The 17,513-nt window shown below is 36.0% G+C and overlaps 1 protein-coding gene across 13 annotated transcripts in view; it reads right to left on the bottom strand.

Moving 5' to 3' along the window:
• Mhcl (Myosin heavy chain-like) overlaps window positions 1–17,513 on the bottom strand; it is a 113,304-nt gene that overhangs the window by 26,124 nt on the left and 69,667 nt on the right. For all 13 annotated transcript variants that reach the window (XR_015537245.1, XR_015537241.1, XR_015537246.1 and 10 more), the window contains 3 exons: window positions 8,438–8,566; window positions 8,013–8,156; window positions 7,214–7,303 (listed from right to left, as the gene is read on the bottom strand). Coding sequence is in view for 3 of the 13 variants with exons in the window: in XM_022069990.2 (XP_021925682.2) it covers window positions 7,214–7,303; window positions 8,013–8,156; window positions 8,438–8,566 (363 nt within the window). In the remaining 10 variants the exon portion in view is untranslated. The remainder of the gene's footprint in view (window positions 1–7,213; window positions 7,304–8,012; window positions 8,157–8,437; window positions 8,567–17,513) is intronic.

Genomic DNA, 17,513 nt, shown 5'->3' with positions numbered 1-17,513 from the left:
GTTTAGTTTACAGAAACAATAAAACTGGTTCCATTCAAATTACGCTGCACTTATTCACTTTATCTTAAATGAACACAAAACAATAAGATTTTTTCCCAGTAGCAATGCTACTATACTAGTACACAAAAACAATTTAAATCTGCGTATATTAAAAAAACAGGAAAAGGAAATTACTAATCTGCATAACACTATTAAGTGTAACAAACACTGAGTCATGAATGATGGTATGAATCACACATCATTATTTATATTACAAAAGATAAACTAAGTGGATTTAAATGTAAAGGCTTGTGTGATGTGGTATAAGGCAGGACATCAGCATTGTATCATGGTTCTTATTAATTATTATCTCTGAGTTACTTCTAGGTATTGTAAGTTACATATTTTTAATAAAGAAAACACATGATTATGATCTATTCACACTACTTTCAACAATACAGCCTTTATGTCTGGCCAGAATGTAATGTGGATCTTTTGAAATTACAATAAAATAAAGTAACAAGAAAGGTACAGAATGGCACACTGAAGAATGCATATTTCTCTCCTTTTAAAGGGTGGCAAGTGATAATAGCCCATTTGTATGACACATCGTACATCCAGTATTACAGAAAACATCAACACCTGCAAATGTAATTATGTTAATTTTTAAGCAACATTTTGAAAACTGTACTTAGCAGGTTAAGCAGTAGTATCTCCATAGCATACTATATTTTAAAACAATTATAAATATACTTGGGCATTTGAAAATCAATTTAACTGCTCACAATTTTCAATAAGTAAGAGTCTATGTCACAATTTCCCACTGTATTTTCACACAACATAAAGATATACTGCTTAACCAAATGAAATATCTGCAAAGATTAGGCAAATACAAGTAGTAGCAGTCAATAACAGAAGTCCTTTGGAAAAACATACAAACAAACATGCTGCAGTATTAGCTTTGCCAGATGTCACACTCAGCCCTTCAGCCCACAAGACTTTACCTCATCAACTTCTGAAACTGTGTCTCCTTCAGACACACATGATATACTGGCACTGTTAGTCTTGCTGTACAACTGGAAACCTTTGATAAGAATATTGGTAGCACTGCGACTTCTTCTTCCAGTGTAGCAGTCTCCTCCGTTCCTGTCAGGAAGTGCAGCCAATGACTGCATATCTAGATCCTTTTTGCCTAACCTTTTCCATTCCTCCATCATGTGATCTGTCCTGTGAAGGAAGTCCTTGATCTTACAGGAGAGAGTAGATGATGCTGTAGAAGAATGCAGATGGGCAGCCCTTGGTTTGAACTTTTGTCTTACCGTCTGATTCTTGACACCAATCACAAAACTCATTCCTGCATCAAAAACCACTGGAGCATCCTCTTTTCCCTCCAGTTCATCTGTATAGTTTATTTTGGCACTAGTCTGTGGAAACATTCGTCTTGGAAAGCTGGTCTCTGTACTCAATGCAGAATAAGATCTACTTGAACAACTGATAGGTGAGGGTGAATGACTATGAGAATGACTCCGGTATGATATTAATGAAGGAGGTCTCACATTTCTACTAGGTGATATCATTCTATTTGCAACAAAATCTTTTGATGATGAAAACACTTTGAATGAAGGGTATTCTCTTGTTGGTGAAAATGCTTTGTCCCTTGTTGCAGACAACATGCGAGAGGGAGACACTCCTCTGGTGGGGAAAAATACCCTTGTGGGTGAGACACTTCTATTGGGAGAAAGTTCTCTAGTAGAGGAAAAGATCCTTGAAGGTGAAAGTGTCCTTGAGGGTGATGAGGATGTTATACCCACTGCCTTATTAAGAATGCCAGAAAATGGGCTTCTGGTAATGTTGGCTTTATTTGGTGTACTTCCTGTGGCTGATGCTCGCTTTACTGGCAAGAGCAGGGGCTTACTTCGAGGCTGGACTGTAGAACTGGTGGGGAAGGCATTATTATTGTCAACGATTCCAGCACCAAACCGAGAACTGCCAGGAAACATACTTTCAGATGTCCAAGCAGTTACTCTTAAAACACAGTAATTTTTTTATCCAACATCAGTTATAAAATAAGTTAACATTTCATGACACCCTATGATTAGGTGAGATAACTTAACATTTTGTAATTGTATCTTTTAATGATTCACTATTTTAGCGCTCTTAAAACTCCTCAGCTAAATTAAACTATATCCATCACATGATCCATTGTTAAGTAACATTCTTCAATATTATCACTTCTTTGGTTTAATTACTCTTTACTTCATCCTTGTTTCATTTAACAATGTCCTGTACTTTCAGTGTATTACCCGATTCTACCATAGAATGTCACTTAACTCCTGCAGTTGCATTCTTCTTGAGATTTCATGTTTCACTTGCTTTTCTTCCAAATATTACATAACATTCTTTCACACATACACCACCTGTTAATCCATCAATTTAAGAACTTAATATCCATTCCAGTGCCACCACTAATATGTTTAATGGAGGCATGTACCATCCAGCACGCCCTGTTAGTTGGTGTAATATCTTCCTCACTGTGTATGTCCCCCACTTGGCAAAGTTCCCTCATTCCCGTCTTACCAGGAGTTGAGTGCTGATGCTACTGAGCCAATTTTCAGCAGACCTGTCTGTTCATTCTCTTTGAACGCAGGGCAACTTGCCAGCCATGTATCAGTATACAAACTGTGCTAAAAATACCAACTCCAATGCCAAACTCCATAAAATTAACTTTGGCAAATGGTCATTTTAAAATGTTTATGAAAAGAACACATTTAACCATGAATTTTCACTGTAGAACCAATTCTTGTTTTCAAAAACATTTTCTGATGACTATTCAACACATAACCTCAAAATTTAATAACTCCCTAATGACTTTCTTAGCCCTGAAATGTTAAATAAATAATAAATAATATAAAGACCACGGAACTATATCCAATTCCTCAGTACACATAATTCAAGAACACTGGTTTAAAATTCTGCCACAGTTCTAGCAATTTAAAACTTTTCTGTACCAAGGTACAGCAGTATTTTACCTCAGTCAGTATGACAAATAAGTTCCCAATACATGATGTAGAATAAAAGCCCATAAAAATGGAAATAAATTCAAAGACTGGAGATATTAAGTGGGCATTTAAATCCAGCTGTTCACTCACCCATTTCGTTGATATATGTGAGCTATGTGTAAGCATTTCCGGTACACATGCAATGTTTTAGGCTATCTCAGATTTGTTTCTGACAGTAATACCCTTGTAATTGTCTATTAAAGCACCAAGTCTATAGGTGATTTGAATTATGGTCTTCTACATAATGACACCATGTAATCCTGTAGATGGTTATTACCTACAAGACAACAAGGCATCATAACTAAAAAAATATGAAAATTAAAAAAAAAATTCAAATCTCAACACAGCTGTTATTTGGTAACCTTCAAAAGGCAATATGGAACAGAACAATAATTGAAGTACCTATGACAGCAAAATATAAATCTGAGCTTATATCTTTTTATTGTGAAGTGGTGTGAGATGGATTATAGCGTAAGGTTGATGATAGCTTCAGATTATTCAAAGGAAAACAGAGATTTCTACAAACACTACTAAAATATTCAATTGGTAGGATTAAGTAGTCTGTCACTATAAGTAAGCACATAGTACTCAAGATCTTGTACCTCTCCTCTTTGTACTGTCTGTACAATGAACACCTTCAAGACAACTGAAATAACATTCAGTTTAAAGGAATGAACTCAGCTATGACAAGTGTTGTTCGATTTGTAACACAACTGCTAACGAGAACATGCCTCCACTCTTATTACATAAGTACACTAATATAGTTAATAAGTGATAATGCAGGATAAACTGAGTTCTAGCCCAGCATTCAATTCACAGATAATGTTTGAATAAAACCTGACTTATATTAATTTTGCATATGAAAAATGCCGAACAACCTCATATCAAAAGTGTAAATTTGAACTGAAATTTGAAGCAAACATATTTTCCAAAAGCATTCTTTGCATTCCTTGACACTATTCATATTCATTTATTCCTGTTACTGCCAGCAGTTGTCAGCAATACAGATAGTACATTGTACAGAGGCAAGTTATATTGCTGAAAAGGTTAATAAACCATACATATATTACACAGAAAAGTGGGGAATGTCGAGTGGATGAACAACAATTAGCTTCTCAAGAACTTGAAAATGAAAATCCCAGATAAATGGCTCCAAAAAGTCACATAATTTTATGTATATCATGCAAACAATTAAAAAATTGATACACAAAAGTATATACAGGCAGTGCAGAAAAATGCCCAAGTATTTAAACTACACGCCGCAAGGATAAGGAAACAGATTTGAAGAAACATCTTAATCCCTAGAACTATATATAGTCCAACAGGAATGAGGTGAGATTTCTACAACTTGGGAAAACTGACATGACACACATCAAATTTGAATTTGTTTTCACCAAAATACATTCTGAAATTAAGTTTAATTGCAGAATAAAAATAGTGACATGACTGTCTTATAATCTTGGCACACAAAGTATTTTTGTTTTCTGCTTCTACAAAATGAGAAAAATACTCAACAATGATCCAATGAAGATGATGTTTTCTGGGTGGCAGGTATTGACAGTCTCAGAAACTCAGATTGTATGAGGCTTTAACATTGTTAACTTAGCTAACTGGCATGTCTCCACATAACTAAGGAGTGGGATTTCCATTCTGAAGCTTCCAACCTATCTAAAGTATGTTCAGAAGAGCCAGCATCACCTACAGCACATTCTAGTCTGGTCATAGACTTTTAAATATCAGCTGTAAAAATCTTCTTATCTGTAATACTAATCATAAAGTTACTTAATTATTATGAATGCAATTCTGCAAGAACTGGGAAGGAGTCAAATGTTAACCAATGCTGAATGCTAAGAAAATGAGGAAAACCAATACCATCCCAGTCAGACAACTGGCTTCTGTGTCATGAGAATGGAAGGCAACTTTCTCAATTTTAAGTATTCAGTGCTAATCACTCAGCCACAACATTCAGCACATAACTTTATATAATACTATTTATTCTCAAAGAAAGGAAATGACAATGAAAGACTGCTATGGTTCCCATTTACTTTCCTGTTCAAACTCTGAGCTACCAGGCTGAAGGGAATAGCTATTTACTGACTGCTAATTCTCTGTGCTGGGGTGTGGTCTGATGGAAGAGCCATCAGTTTATATTTAAACAAGCTGACACCCCAGAAAAGATGGCCATTCTACTCCCTATATCTTAGTTTGACAGAGTGCACGCATGCATGCACACACACACACACACACACACACACACACACACACACACTCCCACCACCCTGGGCAGATCACTAAATTAGACTGAAACAAGTTTGTTTCTATTGAACTGAAGTCAGAAAACCTGTACAGTTGCCATCAAAACTAAGACTGCAGAATGCAAAGCATGGGATTACCAAGAACATCTGTTAGCTCAAATTATGCATCAGATGGCTATTACAGCACATACATAATGATAAGGATATGCCATAGCTCAGGTATCTAGGCACTGGCTTCTCACCAGAGATCAGGGACTATTCCTGGATGATTCAAGAGAGATTTGTGCTGATTAAATTGGTACTGAGGTAGATTTTTCTTCTATACTTCTTCCATTTTTCCCTGTTAAGCTTCATTCCACCACAACTCCATCACACCATCTCATGAGTGTGACAACCCTGGCCAAGCAATACATTATTATACCCCAAGTCTTAAATTGAGACTTCATCTCTGACGTGCTACTCTGCCGATCTGAGGGTAAATGTGTTTTTAAATAATTAATTACAGTTCTTCCATTTTCCTCTGGAAAAAGGTCTGGGAAACATTTATGATACCTATTTTTAATCTGCATAAAGAGGCTAGTATAAATGATAAACCAATAATTAAGTTATATAACTTAGTGATCTACTTCTGTACATAGCTCCCACTACTCAAACATTTTCAGACATAATCTCAAAGTTCCACATCATTGCCAAGTTTGTAATTTTCAAAACATCAAGTATTTCATACAAAATGGGTACACATATTTATGAGGAAAACTTGCCAAATTTGGTAATCCAGTGATACATCAGTCCTCATTAGCATACAGAACAGTGAACAGATTCTGTGCAATCAACATATCACCATTACAGTGTGTTCTATACAAAAATGACTTTAACACTGCACATTTTTTAAAGATCACAACACATCAGTGTCCTATACTACCTAATGCTGGTGTTGATCCCACTTCTGAAGTTAGAAGAGCAATAATTTTGTTACTGCTACTCAAATGGTATAAAGTTATCCTTGTTCTTAAGACCCCACAATTATAAAAAGGGAATGGACATAACACACTAAACATTCTTGACCTCAGCACTAGATCGGAGTGAGTGGTCAGCTTCACACTTTAGCTGTTTTATCCCTTGGAATGGAAATCACAGTGCCCATTAGATAGAAGGCTGGGTGGGCCCTTGAGTAAAACTAATGATGACAATTACAGAAACCCCTGACCTTGACAAGAACTGTACCCTGGTAATGTAACCAGTAGCCATTCACTTTACTATGTGAGCTATTCCAAGCACATGAAGGGAAACTAGCATGGCACTCATACCAAATTCCATATAAATAAAAAGACTGGTTAAAAATTGGCTAGCAGGACTGATGTGCATATAGACTGATACTATGAAACCAAAACCAATCGTTCTATCACCAAATTGTCCAACAGGTCATAAAGATTGAGAAAAGTGCAACATCACAGAGTGGATCTGCAGCAGCCCTGCATACAAATACAGTGTAGCAGCCCACTGGGCTTCCTGCCCAAATATACTCCACACAAACTGATCACCTATTCTTACGCATGCCGTGCTTTCATCTGAAGATGGCTTCCATGCGGCTATTATTACTTGGCAGCCTGAGCATGCTTGAAATAAGCCAATGAGGTGCTGACTGCTAGTTTTACTTGCAAGTTGGTTATCAATGAGCAAGATGGACCATGTATTGCCTTTACAACCTTTCAGGTCAGCTTACAGCCAAACACTGGTTGCAAGATAACTGGTATACATATGCAATGCAATGGTTTAATTCAAGCTAACTAAACTAGCTCTATGGTATAGACTCCTTCCTGAGAAGAATAGAGCATGCTCACCTAGTCAAGAAATTCCCAGCCTTTTGTGGAACAACAATATTTATAAAACTGTTCAAACTAATAAATGCACACTACTTACCTTAGCTTCAAGTCGATCATTATCATGTTTGAGGTGAGTTCGTTCCTGTTCTAACTTCTCCACCTTGGACCTTAGCTGCTCCAGTTCTTCCTGCAGACATAAGAGGACAATGATGTTACTTATTATTAATGTTTTATATCACATAAAGTGCATGTTGAACAGCTCATAGCACACTGAACTAATTTCCAACATGAACAAAGCCTGGCTGCTTAGTTTGCCTTAAAACATGAAATAACCAGATTAATTTATATTCAGTTTAAGTCATTTTTGTAAACAATTTGACCTTCCTAAAATATTTTTATCTTTTTACAAACAGTATTTCATGAACACAATACAAAACATACTGATTTGTTACTACCACACTATATTTACAGACAGAGACACAAAACATGAAAATACAGGATCACCACACAACATACTCATTAGCAGAGGAGTCAGTAATCATCAGCAAACAAACCTATTAGAGTACACAAATTGAAATGAAGAGAAATTAATGAAATGAAGCATATATTATAATAGGGAAAATTGAGCAAAAATATCCAAGATACTCATAACTAATTTTAAATTAGATATTAGGAAATATGCTAACAGCAACCAATATTTAGTATGTTCGAATACTGTCAACTTTTAATACCTTTAACATGGAAATACACCTGATGATTGCATAATGTTTCCCAAAACATGTTAGATATTATAACAATAACATGTTTAATAAATAATAATTATAATAATATGTAAGTTATAAATTATATCTGTTGGTCATATTAAAACATTAGCATAAGAAAATAATATTACTCACTGTTTTGATTCTCAGTTCTTCCTCTGTGCGATGCACATTGAGAAGTGGTGTAACCCTTACAAGAAGCCGCCACCATGGCCAGTCACGTACAGACATAAACTTGCGCACATTCCTCTGGATACAACGTACAGCTAAGTCTTGAATCTGTGGAGACAATAAAGTATTGGAACATATTTCAGCAATATTTCATAATCTCTCTATTAAGTGACTTATAAAAATTTCTTTGGACTTTATGAATAATTAAGAAAAGTATGCAACTGAAATTTAAATAAACACATGAAAATAAAAACATGCATAAAAATTTTTTGTGAAGAATGTGGCCATTTGAAAGACTGGGGAGAAAGGAGGCCACTGTGAGTTTTCTGTTTGTGATGAAACACTTGGAAGCCTTGTTCAATACTCTGAAAGAACTGGAATGTAGTTACCTTGAGTTTATTAAGTTTCCGCCGAGCAAGATAACCACGGCACCTTGCCTGCAGTCGAACCACATTATCTGTGAGCCTCTCATCTCGCTGGGCTTCTAGTTGAGCCAGTACACCAGAACGGAAGAATATCTGCAAGACAATGCAAAGTCATGTAGAAATCTGTTTAGAACTGACAAGCAAGAAATTAGGATATATGAAAAGGAAGTGCTGAGAATATCTGGACCTAAGAAAGAGGAAGCAACACAAAAACAGACAGAATTGCATAATAATAAGTGAGAAATGAGGTTCTTGCATCATTGAAGATGTCCATGTTGAACTTCATGGTATAACATCATGTGGACTGGGAGGTATAACCAACATTCTGGAGAAACATACTGTATCCATTATCAGGGCTTAAAAATCTATAATCATCATCTATTAATATACAACTTATAAGAATAAAATGTGTGGAACACATAGCACACATGGGGGAGATAAACAAAACTTTTGTCGAAACACTTATGCATACTTGACAAACCCCAGTCCATGTAACCAAACAGTGATCCTACCACTGATCTCATCCAAATATATATTTCCCTCACTGGAATTCCTTGGTAAATTTAGGTGCCTCACAAAGAACAGCTAAGAATCATATGCTATGTTCTAGTTTGTTACATTTGGATTTTCTAGCATGTCTCTTTGCTTGTGAATTCAAAATATTTAAATCCTACTATGAGGTTTATATAGACTGCAGAAAACAATAATTTGGTAAGTGGGAAAAAACTCTTATGGCTGATGTCAGCATTTGCCTGGAGGAAATTAAGTAAAATCATATAAACCTAAGCCTGCAGAGAAGTATGACAGTAAACCAAATAAACATAAGCTCAACAAAAAACTTGATATACAGAATCATGAGTTTGCAGAGTTTAAAAAAAGTGGTAAATGTCTTCACATTGCAAAATTATTAGAAAACCAGCAGGCCATGAGTTGAGAACCCCCGGTCAATGGCATTCCTAAAGTTCCACATGTTATTTAAATGAGGATAAACCCAAATCTGTATTTGAACCTACATAATACAAATGGAACCATATACATAACATTTGCAAACCACTGAAGCAAATCATCATTCTAGGATACAATTACATACACATTCTTATAGTAAAAACAGGTAAAGCTGCCCTTGGACCCAACCACTACACCATGGAGACATATGTACAGGAAGTTGGAGGAAGAGTTCCATGCATTCTTAAACTTAAATCTACAGCAGTGAGTTTCACACTTCAGATGCTTTACTTCCAGTAAAAGAGAATTTGACATCTAATGGACAAGAAAAGATGTCAGAACTAGTTTGTACACAATGAAAAGAAATATTATTGTAAATAAACCCTGATTATCAAGCTTGCCACCAGTCACTTCGATATGCTATTCTGACTTACCCAATACATAAATACATATAAAAAGTTTGCAGTAAAGTTGTATTTTGAGTCAGTAACAAGGAATAATTATATAAATCATACCTCCAGCTCTGTCCTATACCGAAAGGTGGACACCTGCCGACCAGTATTGGCACGCACAATGCCTATTCCTCCAGAGTCCACATTTCCTAATCTCACCACTGCACCAGCACCACTGCGCTGCACTGATTCACTCTCTTTTCCACTCTGCTGCAACACCACTTGATTGTTATTTATCTCTTTTTCTGATTTTGATGATTTTGGATACACCACATTTTCTTTATAACTTGAAACTTCCTGCCATTTCCATTTCTTAATCAAGTTGCTGCATAAGTTAATTTCACTGTTGGTTCTAGAAACCAAAGAATTTAACGCTACTGTACTATCACTTTCTACATCACCTTTCAAGTGCAAGAGACTGCACGGTGCAGATTTCAATCTTCCCGTTTCCACCTGTTTGAAGACCTTATGGTTATTCAGTTTACTTTTTTTTAAATTGTTGCTGTTATGCTCATTCCCACTTCTGTCCTTATTTCCGCTGAACAGGTTGCTAGCACTCACTCTGCTGCTGGTCACAGAACTCATGTTATCACATTCAATTTCCAGAGCTTCATATTTCTTGAACAGCTCTTCCCAACTTTGCTTCAAACTTCTACTGATTTTCTTATTCTGTTCCCCTTCCTTTTGAATCGCTTTTCTTCTTTGCTCTGCAACAATTCCATCTTCATACAAACTCACGAGGCAGTCTACACTACGTAGACCTGTCAGAGTTGGACGGAATGTTGGTATTCTGCTTGGTTTATGGTTGCTCAAATTGGGTGGTGATGACTGAAGGCTCTTCAGTTTAATTTTTGGATGAAGGCATAACTGATTTAGGAGCAAGGGGGCTTTTCCATTCACATTAGAGGGAATAAGATCTACCTTAGATTCAGGCATTTTTGCATTAATTATCTTCCCCTCATTTTTATAAAATTTTCTTCTAAGAGCTACAGGCAAAGGAGGAATTGGTGGTGGACTATCATTACATTTCTCTGGCTGTGAACAAATGCTAACTGTAACCTTGGCTCCTGCTGAAGGCTGATTTTGCATATATTTCTCTTTAATCTCTCTCCACACAAGACTCTTTCCATTAAAGTCTTTTGCTTTCAATGGTAACAATGGAGAATTCAGGCTTCTACCTTCCTGGTTGCTGCAGCAATTAACTGCAATGACTGTCGAAGACAGGGCCTCACCATTTGCAGCAGGTTTCTCTGTGCAGAGTGTATCATTACTGTCAGGGTCAATTTCTTCTTGGCTTTCAACAGGACTGACTGCAATTACAGTTGATAAATTGCTGCTGGAGCTATTTACACTTCCACTTGAGGTTGATACATGTGAAAGAAAAAGTGGTTTTTCCACTTGTTGGTTTTCTTCACCTGTGTGATTCAGAGACTTTGAACTTGAAATAGCTGGGAACTCTTCTACAGTGTGTTTATCTTTTCTGGAAGATCCATTTCTTAAGATTTGCTCAAGGGAGACAGAAGGAATAGATGCATTTGACTTTATACCATTACTATCACTGTTCTTTACTGTCCACTGAAGCGAACTATTCAAATTATCATAATTGCCACATTTTGCTTGAGACACATCTCTTGCCTGTGGCTGGCAGGACAGTTTAATTTTGTTATTCTTCATTGCCACAGCCACAACACGTGGCGCATGTTCATGTCTGTCTGAGGAATCATCACTGCTGCTGTTACCACTGATTGATCCTTTCTTGGGAAAAACAGTATTATTACCCTTCCCTTTCATTGTGCCTCTACAATTGACAGGCTCATCGTTACTTGTTTTGCTCTTCCATACTGGAACTGATTCTGATGCTGATGACACAAGCTGATTATGATTGATGAAGAACTTCTGTACATTGTTAAAGTTAGTCTGCTTCACCCATTCTGGAGAAGGCATAGTGACTTGATCATATGTGTTGGTTATACTGTACAGAAACAAAGCTAGTGCCAGAACTATAAATGTGATTGTTAGTAACAGAATACAAAATAAGGATGGTGTTAGTAGCAATTGTTGAAAAATAAGCATGTGGTTATGACCAATCAGCCTTCTGTCAGCAATCCACAAAATTACTCATATCTGAAATCATAATTCTGGGTGGATATTTATATCTCCGTTTCCATTTTCAAATATTAAAAATACATAACCAGTAACTACCCATCCAGTTAACACACTTAATTTGAACAACACTTGTTTATACACTGCAACACACATGACTGTTTGTGGACTTCCTTCTTTAGAATCAATTAAAAAATTATGTAATAAAACATGAACACCTTTGTTGACTACTGTGATAAACCACATCAAACGTATCCAGAATTCATATAGTTCTTACTCACAACAAAATTATACAAAGGTAAAAATACGCATGGCTTTTGTTGACAAGCTGGATAATATCTACTGGTATCTTCCTTCATGCTGATGCATTCATGTTGAGGATAATTTGTGAAATCCAGAAATAAAATATGTAAATACCAGCAGTTTTTGAAGTACCTTCACGCAACAAAACAGACACACTTTCTCATCTTTCACCACTTGTGCTGAGCACACGGTCTCAAACCACTACATGTTGTGACACAAGTGTGAGAAACCACCTACAGAACCACCTGACATGCAGCAAGCTGGAGAGCTGACAGTGAACTAACAGCCTTCCTCCACTGCAATGTCCTGCCCCCAGGGTGAACAACTAACTCCTCCTCACTGGACTGGACTAGACATGGCAAAACAGGGGTATCCACAAGCAACTGTGCCACTTTGTAAGTGTAACTACATTTCAGTAAAAATGTATCTGTTATTAATGTACAATAGTAATGAATTTCATTGCTTTTAATTTCTTGGGGAAACAAAATAAGCTGCTCAAGTCACTGCTATAAGACATTGCAGTCACTCTCCTTTAGTAGTTCTGAATCACTTACGATACACTTCACAGCTTCACAACACTACACATATGGTAACTAAATACAACAAGAAATGTCACTTTGTGTATTATATCTGTTTCAAAGGCCTGAAAATCATTAAATATTTTTAATCAGATTACCATTTATAAATTAATTAGTTAACAGATACTTCCTTTACCAAGTAAATTAGCTCATAGATTAATGTGACTTGATTAAGGAAGCACCTACTTTGAATCTTTGGACAATACCAACAGAGTCTGAAGTTTTTCATAGATTTCCTCATCCTCCATGTGAATTCTAGATAGTTTCTGAAATAACTGCTTTCTTCCCATCCACTTTCAGTTCAACCACCATACATAATCATTCTCTGATTTCATCTGGCACTAAATAACATGTTGTTGATTGAACATTTCTCAACAACCAATGAACAAACCAAAATGTACTTTGCCATCAAAAGCAATAAGTAATACAGCAAAATTATGATCAAGTTAAGTAATCCATTCAGAGCACAAACATACATACAGAGGGATGGGCATAACTGACCTCCTCATTATGCAATCATTTACACATTCCATATAGATCCCACATTACCCAAGTCTACTTGTTTAAATAAAGAAACAACAGGCCATGGTAGGACTGTCATATATAACACATTCCTATGATAGTACTCTCATAGCTGCATGGAACAATAACAGTCACCTGATATGTGCCATGAATACTTAATTGCATAGCAAGGGATACCTTGTTTAGTTAGTCTGCCAAAACCAGGACCTCATTTTTATGTTGTGGTAATTATACATTGTGATAACAGTACACTTTGGTATTCAAAAAATGTATGTTAGTGGTTCAGTCTCCAGCATGCCATTGTATTCAGTTTCTAATATAACTATACCTTAATATGATGGCATAGTCCATAACAAGAAACACTGTTATGAGGTCATGAGCAGGGAAAAGTATACAGCTGTCTCAGTCTTTCAGGCCTCTCTTACACTAGACATAACACAGCAAAAGTGTACAGTGGGCATGGAGATAAAATCCCACACTTCATATATATGTATCTTGGCACTAGATGGAGGTAAGCTGTCCCCCAGTTACTGGATATGACAGGCTGAGCCTCAGAATGGGCATACACATGGTGACAAAAAAGAAATTCCCATCCCCGCAGAAAACATTCTATATATTTATCATATCCGAACGGACATGCTGAAGCATCATGAACAGGGAGTCAATGTTCAGTTAGTTTATGTATTCATTGCAGGGTAGTTTGGGTGCTGCACCATGTTGAGAAGATAAAGAAACCACAACATGTAAGAGGACTACTGAATCTGGAATAAATATGACTTCCACAGAATCCACAAGTATCATATTACAGGCATTATTATAATCAGAAGCAGAATATAACATGAGAATCAAAATACTGTGACTTCAACCACATCAGTTATACAGTGCACAGTGTATATACATGAGACAATCATAACTGGTAAGTAGATAAGGACTTCCAACAAAGTACCAAATTCCTTTAAATTACTGCAGATATTTTGAACAGCCCTTAAGTATACAGTAACTGTGGACTGTAAAGTTTAAATTAAAACCACAACTGCATACTATGCAATAAAACAATTTTAAATTCATGTGTAATAATCATATCATATACACTGCACTGCCCCAGAGAGTTTAACACAGGAAGCTTCTTGTTGGTCCACTTTAAGTAACACCACCCACAATCTTGGCCCACAGCTATGATGTTAATTATACTGGTCTAAAATTGACCCATGTATCTGCTGACATGTGTGACAATGTTAATCAGACACGAGACTCATATAATATGCATTAACATGAAGAAAGAAAAACAGATTAATGTACTGGCACCTAAAGATCACTATTATTAGATTTCTGGAATTTATGCATTGTCCAGTATTCTGAAAAGACTACAAGTGTTTTGGAAACTGCATCTGTTTTCATCCTCAAGTGAAAAGGTGGGGGATACATAATATCTTGATCAATATTTAACAAGCTCCAAGAAAAATAATGTTTGGTTTTGTGACACGTCCTATCTGTTGTGTAAATGCCTTTTTAACAACACATTTGCATACACAACAAATAAACATCAAGACTAATGAGGCATGCAAAACAATAAAAACATGTATGGAAAACATGAATATCCTATTACAGTACACCTTTTTACACTCATCCTTTCAAAAACACATGCCTTCATATACACTGTTTACAGAATCATATAAAATTACCAGGAAGGAAGAAGTCAAAGAATTTGTCAAATAAGCTCTTCATTCATTCTTAAATTGCCAAATGCTCTTACATACCCTGTACTCTGTTTATAGCATCGATGTGTAATTATCATAATAATACCATTAAAGAAAGGAAGGCAAATATGACTTACATATCTAAGGTCACTGAGTGGCATAAGACAATGACATGTCACAAGAACTAAGTTTATCACACTCTGCCATCTTCAGTCCAAAACAAGAGTCAAAGTCTGTTATAAGACACAAGACCTCGTATCATGAACTTGGCTCAAGGCTAACACTGAAATTATTTTTCATAGCCACCAATAACAGAGATGATCACCAGATATTTACTCCTACTTCAAGCTGTAGTGTGTTGATCTTTGGGTAGTTACAAAGCAAGTGTAATGATACATTAGGAGATAAAACATTCTGATATAGCACAGCACTGTAGACTAGTGTCAGAAAAAAGTACAGAGACCACAAAGTTTCCATTAGGCAGGTATTCTGCCTGTGTTAATCTATGAAAGCTGCCAATGCAGAAATAACGGTACTAACTAGGTGCCACCCTGGGTCATATTGCTGGACCTTAAATGGTATTCACTACCAGTTTCTTCAGGTCATTGCCTCCTGTTGGCCCTTCTCTGGCATTAAGCCAAGGTGGAGGCAACATCTTTAATAATTACCACTAGCAAACTAGGGTCAAGTACTGTACCAGAACAAAAGAACTTCCTGACATGCTGAAATTATTTTTTCTAAGTGGAAATGTGCTTTGTCATGTTTGTTGGTGCAACAGCCTGGCACTCTTTCTTTTATTGTTTATGTACTGTGCTTTGTTAAGTTTCACTGACATTTTCTTCACTGCTAATAAATAGCTTATGTGTTTGTATGCATCAAAAAGGTAGTATTTATTTTATGAAACCCTGAACTACTCTCCAAGCAGTGTGGTAAAGACATAAAAATGCTTGCCATGACAACCAGCAATGAAAATTCAACATTTAAGATGTTTATGCTAAAAAATTCTGATTTTTAGTTCCAATTCTTTAACCTCTTCTTCTTCTTCCCTGTAAGTTTGGTCTTGGCTTCCCTTTTTTTAACCTCTGCCTAATTCATATTTTTTTAATTAAAAAGTTTTAAAAGTTGGTCACTAGAAAACATTCTTAAAGAGGTTATAAGATATAAGAAGTGGAAAACAAGAGATGCTTCAAGTATAAAGTTTTGGAGTTTAGTAATATGTGAATCTTACACAGTATGATAAAACCAGATATTAAACTATTGGTTGACAACACAGGCTATACTAGTCCTCCATGATACTCATTTCAAGCACAGACTAGTATATACAGAATCTGACAAGAAGACACCTACATTCCTTCAATTGTTTTCACAGAAGATAACCATCAGCCTATCTTTTCTCACTAATATAAAATAAAGTACTTTAAAATATATTATTAATATTATGATTTGTCTTGGGGCAAGACACTGATTCTGAATTCAATCCCTGGTCAGATATGTGTGCAGATTTTTCTTGAACCTTCATCTCCACCAAGATAAAAACTTGAGAATGTTAAGAATACTGGGCAGACTAACTTCTCTATAAAGAACCAAAAGAAAACTTTCATTACAATTTAACTGTAACAGATACATCTGCTATAAAAAGGTTCCACTGAATGAAACAAAACATAAAAACCCTCTACTTTCCATGTGAAATGACAACCTTCCTTCTTTGCTACTTGTTTTTTTTATTCTTACACTTCTCTTTACTGTGGTTCTGTCAACTTATTTTCTTTTTAGCTGACACAAAGTTGCTGCTAATATCCACATCAGCTGACACCTTCAAGGGGAAGGCTAAATATGAAGGAGAAGGCTACACTATACATAGTGCATTACCTAAAATAATAAGGCAGAACCGGTTCTGTAACTGTTGCTTACCTCCCCTCAACCTGTGCATATGTAAATGAGAATGAAACTTCATAGCAGCATTTGAGTGTTGAGGAGAATTCTCCCAACACAGCTTCAAGACTTAGTGATCAAGCAAGCAATTTTTCCTATCAATATAATGAAATTAGACCTAATCTTGTCACAAACTTTCTAACAGACTTCAGCTGATGAATCACAAAATTAAAAGTTCTAAACTTCTAAATTATGTGTTGTTTGAGAAGAGAACTGACAGTCATCTGTTTCACTTAGTACAAACAATTAAAAGCTACATACATGCCACTATGTACACGTTATGTTTCTTGGACTTATCTTTTGCTTTTTTTTAGCAATGCACCATTCACAAAGGCTACAATTTTAGATCTGTGCTCACCAAAATTAAATCTTTCTCTTCAACTTTTCTGTATGGTTATGTTCTGAAAGCTCTGTTTTCTTTCCTCCATTTTGGACATCCCACATGACATCTCTGTATCAAACTGTCTATACTTTCTTTCAGGGGAGGGGAGGGGGGGAGAGAGAGGGA

Source organism: Zootermopsis nevadensis, unplaced genomic scaffold, assembly GCF_977971745.1.
Source record: "Zootermopsis nevadensis isolate Lab colony 2312 unplaced genomic scaffold, Znev_1.0 Znev_ptg000027l, whole genome shotgun sequence".
Classification (NCBI taxonomy): domain Eukaryota; kingdom Metazoa; phylum Arthropoda; class Insecta; order Blattodea; family Termopsidae; genus Zootermopsis; species Zootermopsis nevadensis.
Note: the sequence above shows the minus strand (reverse complement) of the source record. Positions and strands in the feature narration are given on the sequence as shown.